Source organism: Triplophysa dalaica, chromosome 25, assembly GCF_015846415.1.
Source record: "Triplophysa dalaica isolate WHDGS20190420 chromosome 25, ASM1584641v1, whole genome shotgun sequence".
Lineage (NCBI taxonomy): Eukaryota > Metazoa > Chordata > Actinopteri > Cypriniformes > Nemacheilidae > Triplophysa > Triplophysa dalaica.
The window spans coordinates 11,289,536-11,315,289 of record NC_079566.1 but is presented as its reverse complement, the minus strand read 5'-3'; the positions used below and the strand labels follow the sequence as shown (position 1 = coordinate 11,315,289).

Genomic DNA, 25,754 nt, shown 5'->3' with positions numbered 1-25,754 from the left:
TGTTGAAGTGAGATATTTTGAAGAATTTAGGAAAACAAACAGTTCTGGGACACCTGTGACTACCATTACATCCTTCCTATTATGGCAGTCAATAATGTCACAGACTTGAAAATTGCTAACATTTTTTCTTTCTTCAATCTTTGTCTGTTTAAATCAGAACAAATTTATACATGTTTGAAATGACATGAGGCTGAGTAAATGATGGTAGAATTTTAATTTTTGGGTGAACTATCACTTAAAGGATGCTTGTAAGGATGCCTGCACATTCACTGAATACAAGTACTTACATTACAGACAGGAAACAAATGACAATAGTGTCCCACATGATTGACATAATAAAAAAATACCAATATTTATTTAAACTTGCCATAGTTTATTGTATCATCATTTCATAATTTTACTTATACTTTATTATATATATATATACACAACAACTAAGACAAAACATTATTTGAAAAAATCATTAAAATTTACAAACTATGGCTCAAACAATCCAAAAATACTGAACCATTGGATGAAATTAACATGAAGAAAATTTGACCCTGTCTGTGAAAACCAGACTGAAGTCTCATAATCTAATAATGAGATAATAATCCTCAAAGTATGATTTCGAGCATTAATTTCTCAATATTGTAAATTTTCGACATGCTTGTATTCAGGCAATATTATATTTTCTCAGAATTTACATAATAGTAGGATGATAGGATGACTTCATGCAGAAAACCGAAATAGTGTAAATCACCCAGAAAAAAAAGACTTTAGATGGGTCACAAATGTCCATAAATGACCCAAACATGGGTTGAAACAAGCCAGAATTTCTTAAGTTTCTGTCAACATCCCATCACACAGAAAAAAAATGATGAATAAATAAATAAATAAGGATGAGAAACAAATTGAAAAACACATATAACTCAAACTTCACTGAACTGACAATAGATCACATGATTCCACATAGATTGTTCATAAACAGCAGTCTTGGTTTAAAGACATGAGAGACACCTGAGAGTATTTTTGAGAGATAAGGTGAACCACAGGACAGGTTTCGAAAAAAGACAGCACACACCCTGAAATAAAATAGTTACAAAACAGAAAAATATTACAGAAATAAAGACATGAAGAGAGAGACTCCTTCCTTTTAAATTCTGAAAAAGTTCACAATGTGCCACCTGCTGGCCAACATTTGCTTTGAGGTGCGACAGAAATAGCCAAATTCAGAAAGAAAATTCTTTTTGACTTCCACTAAAACAATTAATGCAGAATGGCACTGAAAACATTAGTAAGTAAGTCACAGACTGACTGAAAAGGAAGACAAGACACAGGGATGTTATATTTTAATTGTATTAGGTTTTTTTATATTGGGGCACATTGTGATAACCATCCAAAAAACTTTCTAATGTTTGACCGAATTTGTTTGTGAGAGGATGAGGGACACTAAATTGGACATTGTAAAACCTTAAAAAAAAAAAAACATGACTAAAAAACATAAACTTGTTATATAAAAGTTGAAGTGAACAAACACAATAACACATCAAAGTAAAGAGAAACAAAGAAAGACCTCTTCGTTCTAAAGCGGCTCTTCTTCCTCGTCCTCACCCTCCTTGTTTTCGGGTACAGGCTGCAGGTTGGAGAGAGGGATAAGGGAAAGAGTGGTGGGCGGCAGTGTGGGGCTACTATTGGGACTTCCTGCCTCACTGTTAGTACTTCCTGTCCCACTACTACTCCTGCTGCTTCCTGTCGTGCTCCTGCTGTTCTCCACTATTACCTCCCGCTTAACACCCTCAATCCACACCTCCATCTCCTCTTTCTGGTCCTTCTCTGGGGCTAAGGGGCTCGAGGAAGGGCCGTGAGGAACCACGGGGGCAGAAAGGGTTGAGGCAGGGGCCGTGGTGGAGCACGGAGAGGATGGAGGCGAGGACGCCTGAGGAGGCTTCGCAGACTTACGAATGGTGTCCCGGAAACTGGCCAGAGGAGGGCGTAAGCGCACGCCGCTACGTGTGGAGCCCTCGATGGCTTTCTGAAGCTAACAAGTACAAACAAAAAATGATGGATTGAAGCTTTAATGAATTCATGTATGTATAGAAATAAACTGATCGATATGCATGTACGGATGAATTACCTCTTTCAGTGCTACAACTCCCACCAGTTTCCCAGTATTGGTTACGTAGGCATGACTCAGCCCCAGTAAAGAGAACAGAGTATGAGTCTGAAAATGTAGACGATCCAGATTCATTGATATTCAAATTCTGAAACGTTTTGTGAGTTACACTAATAACTGCATCATCTCACCTTATGTAGTGATGTTCTCTCTACTAGCTGAAAGGGGGAGGGGTCTATTCTGATCTGATCGATTTCCAAAGGTTTGTCCATCTCTGCCTCCTCCCATGCTTTGATCTACAGAAACCAATCCAAGGTCACAGATCACAAAAAAATAAGACGTCCAACAACGTTCAGATCTTCATAAATAAGAATTCAAGCTAATGTCGAGTTTTATTTAAAGATGATGTTGCTGTACCTCCTCTGGTGTCATTGTATCTGTCAAAGGTGGAGTATTAGACTCCTGAATGGAAAACATGACAAGAAAATATAATTCATGAATACGCTGAAGTATTTTAGCTGAAGAGTTTATAATTTTGCACATTAATACATCTTATGGTAGGACATTCTTTTTTTATTATCTTACATGTCCTTGAAAAACAACGAGGAATATTAATGCAGACCATTTCCTTTTCTCATTTTGTCGACCATCCATTAAAATGTCATAAATGGTGACAGTAATTCATTTGGTGCTCCCAAATACACTTGATGGAACATACATCATTACAATGACTTTCCATTTACTGTTGCTTTTTACCGTACTAATGACATTTTCTATACTCTAATCCTAGCCTAATCCTAATTTTTGCATTTATACATTTAATTTGAACAAGTCTGAATTGTGCAGAGAGCTTGGATGTCCTCACAATGTACAAATAATTTCTACACTATGAGGAGATTTTCATGCTTATACTCCATCTGAAACAGAAACACACATTTCCGCAATGGACCAAACAATGAATACAAACAATGTACCTGTGGCTGACCTTCTGTGTGTTTTTCTGAAGAGGACGAAAAGAAATTTCGTACTATTCTCCCGAAAGACTGTGAAGGAGCCTTATCTAAGCAGGAGAAAAGAGACAGAGACTCAAAGAGAAGGAAAGTGGATTAAAGAATAAGTATGTTTGTTTAATAGTTGGCCTGATTTGCACTAGGTTGTTTTCACTAGAAAATTCTCTTACCAGGAGACGTGTGATTGGTTGAAGGTTCTGATGGTTTAGGAGGTGAGACAGGACCGTTTCTTTCCTCTTCAACTGGCATCGTCTAAAGATTCACAGAGGAAAATGTTCTTAAGTATGATATGCAGTAATCTATATCAAACTTTTCTAGGGCTGTCAAATGATTAATCGTGATTAATTGCATAAAATGTTTTTGTTTACATCAGTGCATATTAAATAAGAACATACACATACATATTTAAGAAATATTAATTTATATATTATATTATATTTCTTAATGTATTCTTAAATATATGCATGAATGTGTATGTTTTTAAAATGCAAACTTCACATGCACAGTACACAGACATATCTTATGTAAACAGAAACTTTTATTCTGGATTTCGATTAATCGTGATTAATTGTTTGAAAGCCCTACAATTTTTTTTGCTCATTCTTTTATTATTATTGCACGTGCAATTATTATTCACTCATAGAAAAATTGGGGACTACTCAAATGTTCACTATTTGTGCTTATGAAGATTGACTTGTTACACTTGTTCAGTTTAAAATGAATTATTGAAGGTAAAGGTTATTTAAACTCATTCCTGTAATGTTTTTATAGACGCAATGAGTCAATATAGCCAAATAAAAATAGTCGTAATAATTTAACTTTAAAAATAATTACTTTCATGTAAAGTTTCAGAAACATTTCACCACATAACGGACATTGTTTTGGCTCCCGACATCACACTGCATGTCTTTTAAATGTAAGATTATCCATGACAAATCCAACCTCTTTCTGCATCCCTTTGTCTAATTCATTTTCATCTTCATTCTCCTCTCCATCCTCATCGACAAAGGCAAACGATTCCCAGCTGACTCTGGCACATGGCGCCTGACCTTGTGAGCCCTGTCCTTGCATCATGATCCGCCTCTCTGCTGACAGCCACCAATCACAGAGGGCGAGAAGCTCGGATCTCTCAATGCTGCCCAATAGAATCATAGATTCTGTTGAAGGTGAAGCGAGTTACAAAAACAGTCACAAATGGGCATTTAAATCATTCAGGACACAAGTGCAGTTACAAACCCTAGATAGACACGAAGGCAGCATCCTAAGCTAAAAGGGATTTAAAACAGAATACACAATCAACAATGCAACACAATATATCATAACAAAGAAATATCCGAGAACTTCCAAATAATTGATATTTATACTTTTCAGGATTATATGAAATATATTTATACCTGACATTTTATTTGCTGCCTAACATTCTGAACTACATTCAGGTCGAAAGCTTGATGCTTAAATGTTGCCTAGGTAGACAGCTCCTTAGGTTTTCTCTTAAGTATACGGCATGCAATTTAAGAACATAACATCATGCTGATAATAAAACAGATATACAAGCAAAGTATTACCTTTTGAGTCAACCAGAGGGAAGGATTTTAAGGACGCTGAATCCAGTAAATGCAGAACTTCTCTGTATGTGGAGTGGGAACATAAAAACTTGACTTTCCTCACCATGATATCCTCCACGAAGATATTATACTGGCTGCAAGAACACAGGATAAAAGCAATAAGCTTAAACTATAACTGTGATATTATGTCAATAACACAATATTTGCGTTTATTTCATGTGTTGTAAATTAAAAAAGTTCAAGGAAATCGATATGCATCTCCTGTCCTACACGACAAAGGGTCAATAAAAGAGAAGGCAGTGTCCTTAATAAAGACGAAATAAACGTCTCAAATTTAATATGTGTGGAGTGGATCACAGTTAGCTGGAATAGAGCCAAGGCTTCATGTCGCCCGCCTTGTCAACAAGTGTATTCACTAATAGCTCCCACTGCTAATAAATCACAAGCGCTTGGAGGGGCCGTCAGGATGAAAGGAGGGAGATCTCGGCGGTAAGCCGCTTCATGACATAATGTTAGTGGCATCACATTGGTGGTTTCTGCTGCGTCTACACACCTTATGTGGCCGAATCCTAGCTCGGGGAGATACGGCAGCTTCTTGACCTGGATGATGGAGTCGTACAGTGAGGGTTGCAGGCCCTGGGCTACCATGTTGGCCAGAATGACGGCAACCATCATAGGGAGGATGTGAGATATCTGACCAGTCAACTCGAAACAGATCACTGCCGTGGAAACGGTGTGGGTGACCGCGCCCGTCAGCGCTGCGGCACCTTGAGGAGATGGACAGAGACGGACCAATCACATCACGGAAAGATTGAGCGGTGTAATGGCAGGGTCACGGCATGCATGACAGGGTGAGGAGTGACGTGATGAAAGCTTGTGGACAGAAATCATACAGAAGGCTCGAATTAAAGAGAAGGGAGAGGAAGTGACATCATCTGTGTGGCATAAGCAAGCATTGGGTAATAGAGCCGATCTATCAAAAGCGATATTTAAAAAAACATTTTAGGGATCAAAAACACAAATACTCTCTCAGGACTATAGACAGAACAAATTTAGAGCGCTGGATTGGAAGAGGAGGAGGAGGAAAGGATGACTGACCAATGACAGCGTACCCTCCAGGGATGATGCGGTACAGTATTCCATCAAACATGATCCCATGAGGAAAGAGAGTGGCCATGATCTCACCCACTAAACGACCAAATGCGGCACCTATAAATGGAACAGCAAAGAGATCATGTGCCCAGATCATTAAAGTAATCTGCTTTTAAATGTGTCTTATGTAATATATTTTATAACAAAGGGTGAGGTTCAAATGTTGATACCACTAATAATTAAATAAAAATGTATTCTTTTCTTGTAACACTTTCATATTAAGGTTCAATTTGTTAATGAACATTTGTACTTTTTCCTAATAGATTTTGAATTAAATAGGGGTCTCAATACTCAATTTTAAATGGGACAGCCTAGTTTAAAAAAAACAGATCTCTTTGCATCTTGTCATATTTGTATTACAGTAATCTTCAAATAAAAAAGATATGAGTAAATGTAAGTCACGAATCAATACTCCTGAAGACCTACCCAATACAAAGACAGGCATGAAGGCTCCAGATGGGATGGGCAACGTGGTGGAAACTGCAGACATCCAGAACTGTGAGATGAATAATAATGTTTTCATATGGTTGCCATACTTATGAAAATTCTGTCAGCCATACATATTATCTATTTTTTAAGCAAAAATATGCTTAAAACGGCAGGTGATGAGAGATGATTGGAGAACTGTCAGGACTAAAAGCTATTTATACCTGAGCAATTTAGACAAGTTTGGTGGCACCTTTTCAGTCTTTGAAACTGATTATGAAACTTACAGAAATATAAAAGTATTTATTATACAAAATGGTAAAAAAGTGTCTATATAAGCTTCTTGATTTGTTGGGGTTCATAATCTTAGTCCCTTCAAAGACTTTCTGGACCACATAGCTGTTTTGTCATTTTGTCACTTTAACGATGCAGTTCACTTTCTGAGGACAGAAAAAGTCCTTGGGATGCATTATATTAGGAAGCATTAGACTAAGACAAAATGAAAAACCTAAATATTTAAATAGCACAGATGGACCTTGAAACGGAGAGGTAAAGATAAATAGGAAAGAGAGAACAGAAGGACAAACGTCTGGAAGATAAATGTGAACAAGAGTGTGAAAAACGACCAACCTTCATGATGAAGAAGAGAATGAGAATGACAAAGACACTGACATCAGGGTGAAACCAGACAGCCGAGCGCCCGAGACCAGGTGGAGGAGGAGAGCCCCATATTTTTGTCCAGGTGAAGTTATCAAACAGCGAGTTGATGCATTCCCTGGGCATCAGCTGTAGAATATCCCATTCACATAATAAAGCTCAATCCAAATACATTTTTATATTTGTTAAAGAGAAAAACAAACCAAGCATTAGACGATCGTCCTCAGATGTAACATTGAATTTATGCATTCGGCAGATGATTTTATCTGGGAACAGCGGGTATACACAACGTAACACATTTTTAAAATAGTTATTTTTCACTTTCATTTTTTCTGTTTCTTTATTAAGTTTAATATGTTAAATAAGAAAATGATTTTATGATTCATGATATCATAATATTTCCACACATGTATACATTTCGGTTTTTGTCTTTTTGTCTTTTATGACTAATACTGTCCTCATGAACTAGACGTAGTCACCCATCATCGCTTCATTCCACCTGTGCTACAGAAATTTTCAGAATTTTTGGGCAGTGACAATTGGAAAATCAATTTTAAAATTTGTAGTTTTTCTTTATATGCAATATACCAATAAATCGTAATTAATTATGTAAGCTCAAAATGTACTTAGTTAGATATACACTAAAACATTCATGCTTCAAGAAAATAAATATTACCACAATAATTAGCACCACACAAGTGTACAAGAACTTTAGAAAGGACGAGCGAAACAAAATTTGTTACGCTGTGTTATCAGTCCTTGTGAATCAAACCCATGACATAGCTTTACCAGTTGACCTACAGGAACATTTGTAACAAAATGATTAAAATTGGTAGTGATGTCAGTTGTTAACAGATGTTTCCAATCTGACCTCTCCAGCCATGAATTGTCCGAAGCCCGGAGGGAATGTCAGTGTCGTAATCACTAAGGTCACAACAGCAGGGAAGATCAGTCGGCTGGGGAGACAAAATGTGACACACGTCCGTGTATGGATCACAATTACAGCAAATGAACTGCACATCATACACCCATTAACTAGTAAAAATGAAAGCTCATACATCTGTTGTCACTTCATCCTTACTGTTTTGTTAAGAAACGAGTGAGGATGTTCGGCCTCCTCATAAACAGGACCACTTGGCGGTTCAGGTATACGAAAAAAGCTCCAAGAAAGCCACACGATATCCTGCGGAAAAACAGAAACAAGGGCAAACATATCACATTGTTTCACAGATCCAGACACAAAGAGCACGCTCTCTAAATTAAGCAACAAATATAGATCCCTAACATCCTTAAAATGCAATATGTTGGAATAACTGTCTTCATCAAAATGTCTACAAGTGTTTCAAAGGTTTTCAGTATGACACACACACACACAGCTTCAGGACTATGCCCTCACCACGGACGGCACGCTCTCGGCCCGCGCTCTCACCCAATAATGGCGAACGCTGGGAGCTCCTGCAGATCGAAGGGAAAATCCATGCGGAAGTTGGTACGGAAGAGAGCAGTGATGGTGACTGAGGGAGAGTAAAGGGGAAAGTTGGATGTAGATTAAGTATCCATAGAGAAAGACGATCACCTGTTCATCTCAATGATGCCAAGAAGTGTGTGTCATTCTGGAATTGTTTAGCAAGGTGTCTCACCTGCATCTTTATTGAACACAGACAGCACCCTGAATATGAAAGCACTGAACGTAGCAGCAAAGTAACCCCTCCAGTAGTTTCTCACAGCAAAATAGGTTGATGTGACCTCAATGCTGAACAACACACCTTGATACAGAACAAAACAAGAACATTTAGGAGTGAATGTCATCTACATTACTATTATAGCTTGATGAAACTGAGTAGACATTTTAAAAGGATATTTTATATAAATGAAAATACTAAATTGTGTTTGGACTGCAAAAAACGCCAAAACTTCAGAAAGCAAATTGCTTGAGACATGAAGTCTTGTTTAATCATTTCTGACAGCATATGTTCTTGGAATAATCTGCCAATGGAGCAAAAAAGACAAACTGGAAACTTTCTAAAAACAACTATTAGTAAGATATCATAACTTGTATATCTTACAAAATTCATGTTTTAAACATTGATTGTAGCTATATATTGCAAATTGCACTTTACTATTAATCTGTTGACAAAAATAAAAAATAAATTGTTTTTTTGTTAAGTTTTATGTTTAATCTACACTCTACTTTAGTCTTATCTTATATTTTATTTGATTTTTTTGTACAGTCTGTAGAGTTGGCCGAATTTAATTTGAGTGTACATTAAAGTCTGTGTGACAAATAAAAATCTTGAATCTAACATCCTTTAAGATAGTAGAGAAACTCATCATCATTTTAATATGTATGAATAATGCACTTTACCTCCAAGAGGGGTCCCAAAACAGCATCCGACCCCTACAGCACAACCCACTGTGAGGATGTCTGTATAGCAATATGGGCTCTACTGACACAGAACAAACAAAAAGATGAAAGTGGACACAGTTGATAACACAAGTGGGTGACGAAGGGAAAAAATGAATGAAAATATAAATGCCCTGCATGATATGATACAGTTTATCATCGCTGTCCTCAAATATAATACATGTCCCTCGATGATTAATGAGCCTACAGTGGTTTATGAATGGAGTTGCCAAATATGCATTTTAGAATCTCTGTGTACCTCCGCTTACCTGATAGACTCCAGAGAAGAAGGACATAAACCTGCTGAGCACAGCGGCACAGATACTGGCTATATGAACAAATGGACCCTAAAACATACAAGAATTAGAAAGACGGTTAGCGTAGGATAGGGTCAATCTCACCTATTTCCATGCAGTTTGTTTCATTTGAAATTAGAATGTTAAATTGGCCTGTTACAAAGTCTGCATCCATTCAACTCCAACTGGCCAATCCAAAAATGGTAAAATTGTAGTATCTCACCTCCTTTCCAACTGGCAGTCCACTGCCCAGGCCAGCAGTGAGTCCAACCACTTTGGCAATAAATGCTTTAAGTGTCAAATACTCCTTCAGCACAACACCTCTAAGGATGGTTTTCAGCTCTGGAATACCAGAGCCTGAAGAAAAAGAGACAAAAAAGGAAAAAAAGACATCAGTGTTTTCAAATAGATACAGCAACCAGCAGGTGGCGTTTTTTCATCCCAAATGTTCATATCTTTTAAAGGTATTGTATGATGCAGGTTTTAAATCACTATATAATTATAATTATAGACAATTATAGTCCATTTTTTCAAGCAGTAAAAGAATTCAAAGACGATCTCACCAGCAATAGAAATAATTCACAAATGATCTTGACATGTTGCTGTATGATGCTGTGGGAGATGTGTAAATGTGCAAGATAAAAACAAATACCTTTATGGACAAAATATACATATACATGGTGTATATGTATTGTTTACTTTCCCATTTTTGGCCCTAATAAGAGATCAGCAAAGCTAAGTGTTTAATGCTGTGTTCAAACCTGTGTTCAACATGTGGTGTTAGATCAACTAAAGCTGATGGGTTACAAAAATAAAAGTACAGTATACAGAACAAAGCTGAGGGAAAAGGCTGCGAGTACACACCAATTGCCTGAGGAGCAAGCAGGTGGCAGAAGAGAGAGGCAAAAATGATGAGCGCCATAGGATAGAAGACCCAGACCAGGTACTGCAGCGGGATGTTTCCCTTCAACTCCGCATAAAACCATTTATATGCTGAGGAACAGGCAGAGGTACAACAGTGATGGAAGAGACAGATAGAGGCTTGCAGAACAAAACTGTGGCAAATGTTTTAGGGAAGCTTAGAGAAGGAGAAAAATAACTTTGGACGGAAAGTGAAACAAGGTAAGGAATACAAATTATTTACAGAGTGTCCGGGAGATTAACTGAATCACAAGCCAGATAAAAGGACAGACTCATAAAAGAGATATTTTTAAAAATGTTAACATGATATTCTAGTAAGAGTTTTAGAATTGATCATATTTACTCATTTTGATTTTCATAAAATTCGATGTCGGTTTGATTCCATTAGTAAATTTCTATATTTGTGTGCATAACATAGGCATACCACAGCCATGTTTCTCTGTTGCTGTACCTGAAAATTATATTTACTGCAGTAAAGAATAATATGAAAATTAGAGGTGCAGCGAATATGACGAAAACTAGGAGTCCAGCTATACACTTCAACGTTACATGATGCAGGTTAAAAGACAATATAATCGTTTTTACTGTCCCGCTTTTTACCTGACATCACATAAGTAGCTACGTAAATGAATTCAAGGATTCTCTACAGATCTCAATGCGTCTGTGACACATTCTTGACACCAGTATTAAAAATAAAATCATAAGGATCTTTTGCAAAAGTTGCTGAATTCTGGGTAGTGTAGTACCTTGAAGACTCTTGGCACTAGCGTAATCCATGCTCCAGCTTACTAATGCCATTGTAATACCAAGGAGCACCAGAAAGATCCAATCTTCTCCCAGTTTAGAAACAAGGAACTTCTGTACCCGAGCCACACAATCTGAGAAAACATTACAGTCACCTCCTTATCAGATCTCTGTATGCCCAAACTGCTACTGCAAGACCTCTGCAGGCACCCTGACCTCTGCACTTGGAATAAGAGCGGCGTTTCTTGAATGAGGATGTGTGGGCCTCCTCTTGCTCCTGTCTGTCATGACTCCCTATCTCCAGTTCCAGATGATGATGGGTGCGATGTCGACTTCGGCTGTGACTCCGCCCATGGTGACCATGGTGGCTGTGGTGGTGATGTCCACCATGTTTTTTCCTCTGTCTCTCTGTTAGTAGACGAGTGGCCTCTCTGCGCTGGGACCCACCGGGATGTTCCCTGTACTCTCCATATAGCTGATGATAGAAAAAAAAACATTTTACCAAAAGAGTGCAGGTGTAGTAAATTATACCATTTGCACGTTTGTAAATTGTACAATGTCCCAGCATACAGGCTGTGTATGAGGTGACAGAATTGTATTTGTGAACTTTTCCTTTTTGTGCTTCGCTTAAAGGCCCCTAATCTAGCACTTTAACAAAATGTAATTGAAATCTCAGAATGTGTCTGTGAAGGCTCAGCTCAAAATTCACCACATATCTTTTATTAAGCTCTGTCCCACAGGTCCATTTTTGCCTGTGAGGAAAAACAGCCTGTTTCCGTGTTTGTCTCTTTAAATGCAAATGAGCTTCTAGTCTCCGCCCCCTTTCCAGCAGAACTGTGTGAGCCGGTGCTTCAGTAACAACAAAACTGAAAAGAATGGTCATTAAGCAAATGAGAAACGTTTTCTCATCTTTAAAAACTAAACACATTGTTCTGTATAAGTGAGAGTACATAAGACAAATGCGTTATTTGTTTTAAAACTGAACGCCCTGCTTTCAGATTGAATGCACAAACGCGTTTATATCTGGCACATTGCTCTTATAAGTGAAAGATGACATGACAAACGCATCATATCTATAAAAACTGAAAACATGCTCTATATAATAAGTGCAAAAACGCCTTTACAACTTGCACAATACACGGGACAAATGCGTTATATGTTTAAAAACTGGAAACATGACCTGTTATGAATCCAACATTTTACTAAGATTCTTTTGTGAAGTATTAAACCATGATACTTTTGTGGAATATCACGGTTTAAAGTGACTTGATGTCTTCTGCACATTACATTGAGAAATAAAACTAATCCATAGCGTCTAGTGAGTCTTATATATCGGGAGTAAAGGAAGACTTTACTGGCACCCAACAACAAAACACGTTTATATACAAAACATTCTTGTAGCTCACTTGTAAGTAGTCCAGCGTGAAAACATTGGCGGTCAGTGTACAACTCGATGAGGCCAGAGACAATCCATCAGCAGTCTTAGGCAGGGCTCAATTGAGGTTTATTGGGGATTTAAAAAAAAATGAATGGGTATATTTTTATCATAGTAGGGTGGTTCTGTACACACACTCCTGACACACAAATTTGATCTAACAACATTAATGTAAAGTGAATTTTCTGGATAAGTTGGCCTTTAAATATTAATTTCATGATTTACATTTTGCAGCTTTGGACCTTAAACGTTTAACTACCAGTTTTTATTAAGAAGTGGCCATTGTCAGAGTAACATTATAAACTTCAAAACAGAAACTTTTCGAAAAAAAGAATTGCCCTATTTTTCATGAACAACATGAAGCGCATAAGAGGTGACAGAGTAGAGTCCAAAAATAGAGGAAAATCTACATGCTTGAGAAGGTCCACCTGCAGAAGAGAGCTGTTCTACATTTAGATTTATAACCATCCGGATGAGACCCAGACATCTGGAAGATACATTCCCTGTGTTTATTTTCCTTCACACTCACTATCTTCTTTTCTCTTACTCACAAACACAAAGATGCTTTCAAACACACAACTGTAGTTTTTTACTTAAACATATTACATGAGTGGATACATATATGTACCTAATCGGACACCTGACTTTTTTAAACATTTCACAAAATGTATGGCATTGGCCGATCACTTCTTTTAGTACCTGTATAGAGCGCATTATCTCTCACAACTTCTCACAGGTCATACGTGGGATAAGAGCTGTTTTTAAAAAAGTATTACCAGCAATTATAGGAAGACTCATTATAGAAAAATTCATTGTGTCTAAAACATCCATTGAAATGTAACATAATATTCATATAATCTGCCTCATCGTTTCACACGCTGAATCTCATTCTGGTGATAAATTGAACTCATATCTGCATGAAACTATGCAAATTAATAAAGGTCCTACTTTATCATTACAAGTAACAGGTGTAAAAACAAAGATGATAAACAAGCACAGATAATTAACGTGCATATAATTTGTCATTTATGCTTGATAAGCCTGATAAAAAATCAGGGAATGACAAACCAAACAAGACAAATAAGCGCCATCTAGTGGATAACACATGAAGCATATGCATTTCTCTTTTAAATCTATTTATCCTCTGAGCTTACAACTTGTTTTCCATTAACACCACACATCCCACCATCAGATACACATAAATTCTTTCAATATGTCAATATAAACAACACAATGGCTCAATCTGATCTGCATTTGAACAAAGAATATTATTAGAAAGGAAAGATGCAATAGGTGTCTATCTAGGTACGGTTTCACATCAACAAATGCTTAGCAGTTACACATGCATAGTTTTTATGCAGCAGACAGTTTACAGCTTGCAATATTTCATAAGTATTTACATACTATTAAGTTCCCAGTAAAACCATCCATAAACCATAAAGTATGTTATTCTGAGGACAGAAGTGAAAGCTCTGCTAATGGATCCACACGGGAGATCTCATTGCTGAAATGTTGATTTTTCAAGTGACTCTATAACTTTATTTAAGTATCAATTTCTGTCTCAGAAATGTCTTCTCATTTTTGGAAAAATAAAAATAGACCTAAATGAGACATGCCTTATCAAACCAATGAGAGAATCTGATGTTATATGTTACAGTTCACACTAAAATTTAAAGACTTGAGTCTCCATTTGCTCTCTATTTAATCTCATCACTGTCTTTGGAGAAGATACTTTGATGATCTTTGTATTTATTATGTGCTGGGAATGAACTGATTCTATAGCATGGCTTTAGCTTTATATCTCTGCTTTCTCTGCAGTCTATTCCTTTTCGGATCCCTGTATCATAACACGCATCTATATTTGTTTTTATTACTATTGGCTGTATGAAGTTTTATTGAATTAAAGTGCTCGCTTTCACGTTTGGAGCGGACCCATGTGGATGATAGGTTTATCATGCATCTCTCTTTCTCATAACATATCTCTCTTTCATTCCGTGTGTCTATCCAGTTACTTTCACCCGTTCCCACAGTACATGTAATCCCTCGCTTTCTCGATGTCCCCCCTCCCTCCCCTGTGTCCGTTTCAACTCTGACAAGTTTGTTCTTCCCCGACCCCCCCATTCACCCTAGACTGGAGCTACCCCCTTTCCACCCGAGCTTGTAACACAAGCCGGGGTTCTAATAATAGTTTTGGTGTGACCCAATGTTCACAGCCACACTTCTCTACACCTCTCTCTCTCTCTCTGGCCGTCTGTGTGGATCTTTCTTTCTTCCAATTTGCTCATCTGTCTCTCAAGGCCTCGACGTTGGAAATGTTTAACCAGGCGACACTCTCATACTAACTGGCATTGGAGAACTAACAATAAACGTAGTGCTCAAGCAAATCATGTTGATCCCAATCTAAGATACATTTCTTTAAAAATAACGACACATGTGCAAATAAAAATAATCAAATAAATAGACAAAGTCATTACGTTGAGAAAGTTACTAACATGCTCGTGCCGTTCCCAACCTGTCATACACATTAGAAGTGGTTTTACAGTAGATAGCATGCTGATGTGCTTCAGGCACGTATGCGGCTGTATGTGAAGGCTGTTGAGGCGATTGTTATGCTGTCGTCATGTGATGTTATGCAAAGTCATGTTTAATTCTGCTGAAGGTCTTCTAAAATAGACATTCTTCCAATGCTAGGATCGCCACACTTGTCAGCATATCCTAACATGCCTGGCCATTATGCTAAAGCCTTTTCACTGAGCTGCCAGTATGACTTGTTGGTCACGACTGTGTAATGAGGTTCTTAAAAATAAACTACTAAATGGACTAATAATAAAATAAAGAATGACGTGGAATTATGTGGAAATATGCGACATGCTCATGTAGTGTGAGACCTAAGGTGACAAAATAAACATAAATGATCACAAAAGCATGCTGGATCAATAATAACTTGTCTTTTGTAAATAAAGGGGTTTTATAACTAAATGCACTTTGGGTATCCGATAACCCCACACTAGATGTTATTTGGAAATACATTACCACTGGCTTTCTAAATCACTATGCTCAATATGCTGTAATAAATAACGCTTTGATGTCACATTTGAAATGAATTACCTCGTCTGATTACATAAGAAATTAATGACACCTTGATAATATCTGTCATTACGATGTAGGCTATCACCACTTCTCTCAAACATTCAGCCTTGGATTGGTACCTCCAGTCAGTCAAAACAGATGTTCTGGATCTAATGGAGCATACTGCAGGTCCCTAATGAAAGGTTGAGAGTTTATTACACTTTTGTTATGTGTACCAGGGTTCCACTTGTTCAACAATTTCGGATTTGATTTTTGGAATGAAGACAAACAAAACATCTAACTTTAAGTCAAACATTTAGCAAAGGGCTTGGAATCTGGAGACGTATTCACAAAACTATTCTTAATACAAATATAAGAATTTTCTTGAAGTCCCCATGAACCGGAAGTTGCGATCGCAACTACTTCCCTATTCTGACACATTTCCGGGTGAAAAGAAATTTCAAAGGCGAAAATGAAAATTCTTATTTTTACACGAAATATTGGAGCGTTTATAGTAAATAGCTTATCAATGTGAGTAAGTTCTTTTTAAAATTCACGTACCCTCATAATCTTCATTAATGCGTTTTTCACTGCGAATTGATTAAAAAAAGGTGTTGCGTTGATTTTTAAATGAAACTGGTAGCAGACTGACAGTTGAAGGGGAGGAGTTAACGGATGCTCCGGTCAAGCCATCTAATTTGATTTTATTAGACATAAAGTAGCAATACATCAGGATCACACTCTTGTCAAGGATGACACAAAAAAGTTATCAACAACTTATTTCCATTTTCCATAATTGACATTATTTGAGACGGATAGTCATTTAAGGGGGGAAGTGGATTTTCAGATTTTAAATGAAGATTATGAGGGTACGTGAATTTTAAAAAGAACTTACTCACATTGATAAGCTATTTACTATAAACGCTCCAATATTTCGTGTAAAAATAAGAATTTTCATTTTTTTATTTCACTGGGACTTTAAGATTATTTATAAGATGTATGTAAGAATGTTCCTTTTTAATATACTTTCTGAAGACCATCTTTATTTTTAAATAAAATGAGATATGCATTGTATTTTTCAGAAATACATATAAAACATTCCTAACTTTTTTCCTCAAATTCAAATTAAGAAAAAATATGGCAGTTAAAATTAATTTTCTTCTTAAGAATGTTTTGTGAATCCGGGCCCTGATTATGGGTTTTGTCAACCTTGTCAAACTGGATGAATGCAGAATATATGATGTGATTTGGGATTTATGATTGATAATAATGATGTTAAAAGATGAATCACCCTTGCCTTAAATAAGCCAAAACATAGCCACGAGTCATTAAACTTTGACATTTTGTCTGAGTTAAAACATTAACATACAGTTGTGTGATGACTTTAAAACCAATACTGTGGACAGTGGTCTTATAGGGGAGAGTGCATTCAAATACTTTTCAAATTTACAGAAGTTACACTGTTTGGGAAGGAAATCCAAAATACACAATGCACAAATGCTACATTTTACCACCTATTTGGAATACTTAAAACGACACAAGCATTATTTTTTATATTACAATGATTGTTGAGGTTTCTATATAGCATTTTTGTTTATAGCGTTTGAGGGGACAAACAATTTCTCAAACAGCAGAATCACTCATTTAATCTCTTGTAATAAAGTCACGCTCTACTCTCTCAACACTGTGAATCAGAACTCAACAGTGACAGAAGAGAAACACACACGCCATGCAGAGATTGAGCAACACCATGTGATTTAAATGGCAATTCACAACACAAAAAAGAACGCAGACAGAAGAAGAAATAGCAGAAGAAAAGGTGAGTGTCACTGACCAGGGTTTGCTGATATCTCAGAGCCTTCCTTTGCGACGCATCTGCGGCCATTGACACACTGTCACTTACCCAAAAATAAACTGCCTGTCTGTCTTAGCATTCCCACCCTGGGGTGGCACGGACTGAGGGCACATACACACACAAGTTCTCTCAATATCGCTCTCTCTCTTACACACACGGCTTTCCTGGCTTCACGCACACATAGGCATCTCTCTCTCTCACTCACCTTCTCATGTGGTGCAACACAGCAGTCTCGTTGCCCAATTAAGTTCTGTGTGTGTGTGGACCCGTTTTCTCTATGTGCATGTGCTTTGGGCACGTACATGTGTTTCTGCTTTTGTGTGTGTCTGGATGTAAGCGGGGATTGAAACAAGGTTGTGAATTACAAAAAGAGCAGTAGATTCCAATCTAAACCCGGCCCCGACTTGTTTAATAGTGGTCCAACTGGTCGCCCCTGGCAACTAAGACTTTGATCACCAGCGGCCGGTTGCATAAACTGCTAAGACTAGTCTTACAAGTTAATCATCCAATATTTTTCTTCAAAACTGTTCATAATTTCTTAACGTCAGTCACAAGACAGAATGGTCTAATTAAAATCTAAAAAGTAAGACTTATTACTCCTAACTAATTGCTAGTCAATGAGACTAGTTGTCAAGACACAGTCCTAACCTAGCGGCTATGTTTATGCAACTGGCCCCTGTTCATTTGGAAGGGAGGCAGCAGCAGGAACTCCCCGGTCCCCCGTGAAACACGATGAGGGGAGGACAGGGAGGACCCTCTCTGGTTCACCCTTTTCATCAGAACATCAAAGATGTTGAACAGTATGTTGAGCAACATACTCCTGATGACACAAAGAGAATGGAAAAGGTTTAAGGGCCTAGCCTACATACAGTGCCAATCCTAGACGTCTGGGGGCCCTAGGCAAACCTTTGTCATAATAGTTCAAATTAGATAAGCATAACTGTAAACTATAAGAAACAAAAAATAACATTTAAGTATAAAATTAAATTCTAATTTTTATTAACATGTAAATAATCCTATACCCAACTTGTGGCTCTGGAACCATCTTTTTACTAATCAAATGAGTGATTAACAAAAATAAAGCATGATAAATATAGTTTACTCAAGCAAGTTAAGCATAAAATAATCAAAAAATATGATGACACAAAAATGACATATTATCATGGGCAAATGAAATATAGTGGTGTGCATTAGATGAGACTCACGTGGACATTGTACGGCTGGTTTTTTGACTGTCATGTACTTGCATAATTTGTCAAAACTAAATAGGACTTTGAAACAGTACAAAAACACATGCCTTCTTGCTCTTTTGCTTCACGTTGTTGCCGTTTTCTCCTTCAGACGGACATCTTCGCCGCATGGTCATGCGTAAAGACGCATCATCACATTATGCGCATGTCATCACCTGCGCGCACTGCAAGATAACCGAGCCTGTCACAGACAGTAATAAAATAAATTAAGTATTAAAAAAGAAATTTCCAAATGATTCCTGTAAAGTTTGTAACAGAACACAGGCAGAAAGTTGAATCAGCGTCTCTTTTTACATGATAGTGTTTTTTCATTCGATACTCAAGGAGGCCCCCTGGTGGCGCAGGGGCCATACGCAACGTGCGTAGTTTGCGTAGGATCGGATCTGCCTACATAAAATATGTGTATATAAATGATTAAAAATTTACTTCTGTAACAGTCTGTAACTGCACAAACAGTCCTGAATATAAGCTTATTACAGCAATATATTTACTTATATAAGGTTATTACAGCATTATAAAGTAAAGAAATGGCAAATTAATTAATATATTTATTATGTATTATATATGACAATTATGAAATTATTTATTACATATAATTTTTTCAAAACACATATATTTGTTTTAGTAGCCTACCATCAACATCTAAATTTTCCTTTGGGCCATTTTCCTGGTTGGCTCGGGCATTGTGCTGCTTTCTAAACATCTCGGATTTAGGATATTTCCTAGGATAAGCCTTGGGATAATAAAGGAGGACTAAAAGACGAAATTGTCAAAGGAAATGATGTTGGGCTAATTTAAATCATGTGAGGGCGGAGCTTAAAGATACATCATTGGGATGTGGGTGTGGCAGCAAGAACGCAATAAGCTTTCTTACAGAGGAGCTGGTACAGATCACAAACACTTGTGGAGTCTATAGAGCACAGAGCAGATGAAACTCTTTGTAAAGCAATATACAGCATGGGGAAACACATGTCGTTTTCAAACAGGAGATTACCACGGAACAACTAGTAAAAAGGAATACACAGAAATGAGAAATACTTTTCCATAGAGAGGATGACATATAAGTTCATTTGCTGAATTTAAAACATGTATTTTTAAGCACAGTTAAAAAAAATAATGAAAGTACAGTATTATACACATGTCACAACTATGTATACGCCTATAGAAACTCTCCATTCATTTGATTTAAAATATTTTACAATTCTATACTTACAAATACTACATTGTGCTTTTTTTGGTTGGCTTAATTTCAATGCAATCATTCAAACTGAGGATCAGTATGTGGCTTTGTAACATTGAGACCAAATTGGTTTTTGTGGGTGTGTTTCGGGTGTGAGAGGATTAGGCCCAGACGTCATAATGCAGAAGAACAGGTCGAGTCACATTCTTTTTGTCTCAAAAACAACTGGATGACAGTGCATTTAAACCGAAGGAATGCATTGACAAAGACCAATCAGCTGTGGGAGTACTTCAGGTTTTAAAGGTGTAAAGTCAAAGTGTTTTTACGTGCAGTAATATTGCAGAATACGAGCAAAATTACAGAACAAATTACTTGCACATCCCAGATGATTAGATGATCCCAGATGTTCTTGATAAGTACCTTATACTGTAGTATAAACGGTCAAATACTGTATAACTGAAAGATAACATTTTGTTTACAACAGTTTATGAGGCAGAGAAGGGGAGCAGGACAATCAGTTTATGAGACAGTAAAACATTAATGATGGACTTTTAAATACATTGTTAAAACATGTATTCCAATCGATATTCCCATCAACAATGTACATTACATACTCTTTACATGTACAGAAATCCACATCACATAAACCATACATACCAGCACTGGAGTGTTGATTAAATATCAAGTTTCTAATTTTGTCTTTAGTTAATAAGTTGCTTTGTTTTGTTGGAGATCTCTGTTACTGTTTATGAGACATTTATACAATCTTTTTTCCCAACAGTATGTCTAATTCATCTAACCTAACGTATCCATGTATACCAGGCAACACTCTCTGTGGTAAGTGCTTTCCTACGTTTACATTTTCTTCATCCATCATTCCTTCAACTTATTTTATTTTCAAACATTTTGAAGGATTTCTTTAAACTATAATTAAATCTCGTGTCATTTAAATAGTCAAAAGTGTAAAACATAGGATTTTCTGGCCATCCTGATTTATATTGTACCCCATGTGAGATAAAACATGACCAATGGTAAAAAGGTTTAAGGTTTCAGTAATGAACAGAAGTATCTTTTCAGACATGTGCATGTGGGCGACTTTAGAGAGGAATTCATGTGTAGAGAGCAGTGATGAAAAGTTTCCATTTGATGAGCTCACTTACAAATGTGGCACAGATCTTTGAAGTTAGATGCATTTCTATTATTTCTGTGTCTACAAAACTTGTTACTTAAAGTCACATTCTGTATCAAAGCCGATTCGTAGTGTTCTAGAAACAAGGTTGCCTGACCCAAAGAAATGCATTATAATATATTATGAAAAGATTACCATGAAGCATTTGATACCATTTGAACCAATTTGAACCAATTAGATTACACAACAATCATTAAAATGCTAAATTAAAATATATCTTATATAACTAATAAACGCCAATGTGCATGTATATGTAGAAGATACAATTAAAACTCTACATTAAATTATAGGCACATGTAGGCCTGGTTTAGCCTATAAATCAGGTCTATGCCACATCTCATTTAAGTCGCTATTTAAGTCGCTTTTATTAAAATGCCTCAGAAACAACATTACCAATGTGCATCTTGAGACAAAACAATGGCACTGAAATATTCTAAAATATGTCATGGCAAGATATTTTCAGTTTAGACAGCTCAAAATTCCTTTTAGTCTGGATAGAGCCTTAAGCGTTGTCTGTGAAACCATGGCGTAGTGTCTTCTAACTCATTTATAAGTGTGTTCAAGCACTTTACTAATGTTCTTTTCTCCTCTTTCTTTCTTGCAGAAGTGCTTATGTTTGAAGTAGAGCTGATCGTTGTTCCAGTGCTGTTTCTTGTAGCTTTTCTTACCGTACTGATAGTCTTGCTCGTGCTCAAATTCTCCCACAAGCCATCACAGTCTTATCAACTACAGAAATTTGAAAAGCATGACACAAACCACCATAATAACACAAACAGACATGGTAACAACTCCAGACAGCACCTGCAAGGCATTGATGGTAAATAAACAGTTTATTTTGACTGCACACTACCATACTTTCTTAGTGTATGAATGGCCACAATGCTTATTAATATTGTGTTATTTATTGATTAAAGTATTTATGTAAAGATCTTAAAAAATTATAGAACAACACGTTTTATTTTATTTTTTGTAATTTTCTACAAAAACAGCACCACCAGACTTCAACCCAATGGAGCATGAAATTATCCCAATGACAGCTCAAAGTCACACAGACATGCAGAATTGCACATCTGCAGTACCTCAGAGCTCCACAGAGAGGAGTCGTGATATCTTTCAGCTGATCTCTCCACTGCCACTTTCATTCTCTGTAAAACATCACAAGCCTTTCACTTTGTACAGAGGTGTCATGGACAGAGAGCCTGTCATTTTACGAGTGCTTAAAGGTACGTTTGAGAGAGAGTGCCATAGTGTGGTGCCATAGTGTGGTGTTTTATAGAGATACAACTTTTTGGAGAATAAAAGACAATTTCGTTTAAAACATGTCAGATTGGAGTAATTCAATTAAAGATTTAAATACAAAATATTAATGATTTAAAAATAAATAACATTAACAAGTAAAATAAAAGGCATTCAAATTGGCAATGCATAAAAGCTAAACTGTACTAGGCCTTCCTAAACTGAAAAATATCCATTCTTGCCCTATTTTCACTTGTAGAATCAGCTGATTCCAGAGATCGTGAGTTTTTTCTGGACTTTGCCCGCTTCCTGACAGAGCTTGGCCCTCATCCATCTTTGCCCAGACTGCTGGGGCAGGTGACTGCTGAGATGCCTCAGATGATTGTGCTGGAGGAGCTGGAACACAAAGACCTGTTGAGCTTCCTGTGGAGGTGCAGACAGGTATGGACCAATGCTCAGTTTCCCGAATGGGCTTATGTTAGGGTATCCATTACAAACACCATAATAAACCACAAACTGTTTACTTTTGTGTAGTATGTGTCAGGCCTCATTGCAGTAGGATTGCTTGGTGTTCTATTGTTTTGACTGGACCAGATAACTTGGCACAAAAACATTACCAGCAGACTTACAGGACCAATATAGTTTCTATTATTAAGACCCAGAACAATTCCCTTTATAACCATTAAATCCATTTGAAATTTTGTGATTCTTTCAATTGTTTTTCTGCAAGGTTATTATATTGTCATGTCCCCTTGTATCAATAGCCTTTATAACATTTGGTCACACTTCCGTATAAGGGGTAATTCTCGCTATTAAGAAACCATTAACTATGACTTTTCCATTAATTTGTTCCTTATTAATAGTTAGTAATGTAGTTATTAGGTTTAGGTATTGGTTAGGATTAGGGGTGTAGAGTATGGTCATGCAGAATAAGTGCTTTATACTAATAAACTGCCAATAATAGGCATGCTAGTAACAACTAGTCAATATTGAGAATTGCCCTTTTGTGCACATTAGTGAGAAGTAGCTGTTCTTGGAAGAGAGACATAAGTGGCAGTCACTGGGAAAACCTTCTTTTATATTTTTACAGGACCATCCGGGTCAAGCAGCACCATGTGACCTGACTGAAAGACGAATCTTTACCATGGGTGCTCAGATTGGATCTGCTCTGGTCAGATAATAGATTCGTTTACATGATAGTAAAAATTACAGAATAAGATTGACAGTTGTATCCTAAAATACATACAAAAACAACTGCATTTAAAGAAATATTTTATGACCTTAGAAATTTTAACTGCCTATATTGACATCTAAATAACTTTGTTTTTTTCACCTTGTTTAGTAACTCTGGTTGACTCTGAAAAAATACGTTAACTTGTTTCTTGTTGTAACACAATCTTTCCCGACTCATAGGAGTATCTACATAGTAAAGACTGCATCCATGGCAAGGTCAGAGCTCAAAGCATCCTGGTTGATCGGGACCTGTCAGTCAAGCTGTGGGGGTTGGCGCCAGCATTTCGGATGGCGACGGAAGCGAGATTTCCACTGGATGGCTTGGAAGATCTAGAACTCAGGAAGTGGCAAGCTCCAGAGGTGTTGGCACGGAAACCTATGTTGCAAAGCAGTGACATGTGAGTGAAGTGTGGATGAATGTATCTTTCAAATGATTTTTTGACCGGTGATCTTCATGTTGTATTTTGTCTTTCAATCCTTTGCAGATGGTCGTTTGGCATCTTGATGTATGAAATAGTCACGTTAGGTAGGCCTACATCTGTCCAAGTTTTTTATAATGTGTCCACAGAAAACACGTATTCGTGCCATATGAAAAAAAACTGTAAAAAAAATATGACCCCTTTAAGAAAAAAGACTGAATTGTCTAAAGGAAGTAATGTCTCTGATCTCAGGAGAGGCTCCATTTCCAAAAGTTATGGCGAGTGAACTTCTGCAGTATTTACAAAGAGGAAATAAATTGAAAAAAACACCAAACTGCTCTAAAACACTGTAGGTGTACCTCAAACACACACAAAAACATAAATACTAAAATCCCAAATAATAAAAAAAAGGAAATCTCTTTAACAACTCTCGGTTATGTTTATTTCTCCAGATATTCTATTATCGAGAGCTGCTGTCAGTGGAGACCAAAGGAACGACCATCACTGACTGAGCTGGTTCGAAAGCTCCAATCAGCCGAGAGAACAGCAGATGATCGGACAGTGATACGAGTGTCAGAGCCGCTGGACATAAAGAAATACATGAAGGAAGTGGGCTATGCAGAATCAGTCATCAATGCTGTGCTCTAATTCTTTGTTTGTTATTGAAGGATCATTTATCATTGACAGAACAACACTATAGCTATATTTATACGTGACCATTGCAATTATGTTTTCATGCTTAAAAGCAGATGGCAGCCGGTGCATTGGAGGTCTGGTGCAGTATGGCTGGTGCTAGATGGGTTTAGGCTTGAAAGAGCATGTGCATAATTATTAACAGAAATTTAATTAAAAAGAATCAAGAAAACCAAAGTGATGAAAAATAGTTGTGTGAAAATATGTATGCATGAATCATGTGTTTAAATACATGTATGACAAATTGAAGGGTTTTTTGTGGCTTTTTACTTTTATCCGTTGGAAAGTGGAGGCAGACAGGAAAATGAGGGTAAGAGATGGGGTGTGGAATTGGGGTATGATGACCGGGTCGGAATAGAACGCGGGTCCCCGTGAGCCAACAGCTCATGTATACACTATGTGTCTGGAGCGCTAACCAATGGGCTTTAAAAAATAGTTTTGTCCCATGAATGAGATCATTGGAGTTTACAGCATATTTATGTCATACATAAATATGTCAAGTGATCTTTGAAGTTAAACTTGTTTTATTGACTCAAATACAATACAAGGAATAATTCAATATGGATTTTTAAGAGAAGTATTTATTATTTATGTAAACAGATTTTTTCACCATCAGCTTTTTAGGTGCTGCACATCATTCCTATAAATGTATTTGGAAAATAAACCTGTTATCAAAATAAATAAATGAACTATATCGAAACATTTCATGTTCATGATTAAAATTCATCTATATATCTAGAGTTTCTCTTCATCTAGGCAAAAATCTTTCGCCTTGTATTAAAGATTTCTGTGGAGGGGAACCTCTGTGAGTTTGTTGTATTTTAGGGGCTCGGCTCAGAGAAGAGCGGCTAAAAAAATCTATTAACCAGTATAAAAAAAGACTTGAAATTCATCTATTAACCAGAATTAAAAATGAGACAAGAAA

At 36.9% G+C, this 25,754-nt stretch overlaps 2 protein-coding genes and 1 non-coding gene across 3 annotated transcripts; 2 read left to right on the top strand and 1 right to left on the bottom strand.

Moving 5' to 3' along the window:
- Positions 1-659: 659 nt before the first annotated feature.
- On the bottom strand, positions 660-17,734 carry clcn1a (chloride channel, voltage-sensitive 1a). Its single transcript, XM_056741284.1, has 23 exons — positions 17,609-17,734; positions 11,487-11,745; positions 11,273-11,404; positions 10,470-10,598; positions 9,829-9,962; positions 9,579-9,656; positions 9,271-9,349; positions 8,546-8,671; positions 8,335-8,419; positions 7,987-8,088; positions 7,777-7,861; positions 6,879-7,034; positions 6,249-6,318; positions 5,769-5,879; positions 5,224-5,437; positions 4,671-4,804; positions 4,048-4,262; positions 3,276-3,357; positions 3,070-3,155; positions 2,513-2,557; positions 2,287-2,391; positions 2,117-2,203; positions 660-2,020 (listed from the first exon to the last, which is right to left on the bottom strand). Exons 1-23 carry the CDS (start codon positions 17,657-17,659, stop codon positions 1,565-1,567), a joined length of 3,021 nt encoding a protein of 1,006 aa, XP_056597262.1. The 5' UTR covers positions 17,660-17,734; the 3' UTR covers positions 660-1,564.
- A 3,107-nt stretch (positions 17,735-20,841) lies between these two features.
- styk1a (serine/threonine/tyrosine kinase 1a) lies at positions 20,842-24,828 on the top strand. Its single transcript, XM_056741930.1, has 9 exons — positions 20,842-20,896; positions 21,853-22,065; positions 22,238-22,471; positions 22,744-22,925; positions 23,575-23,655; positions 23,898-24,115; positions 24,203-24,243; positions 24,389-24,485; positions 24,589-24,828. Exons 1-9 carry the CDS (start codon positions 20,842-20,844, stop codon positions 24,782-24,784), a joined length of 1,317 nt encoding a protein of 438 aa, XP_056597908.1. The 3' UTR covers positions 24,785-24,828.
- A 733-nt stretch (positions 24,829-25,561) lies between these two features.
- On the top strand, positions 25,562-25,678 carry LOC130416156 (U5 spliceosomal RNA). The gene has a single exon (XR_008906025.1). It is a non-coding gene; the product is annotated as a U5 spliceosomal RNA (small nuclear RNA).
- The last annotated feature ends 76 nt before the right edge of the window (positions 25,679-25,754 follow it).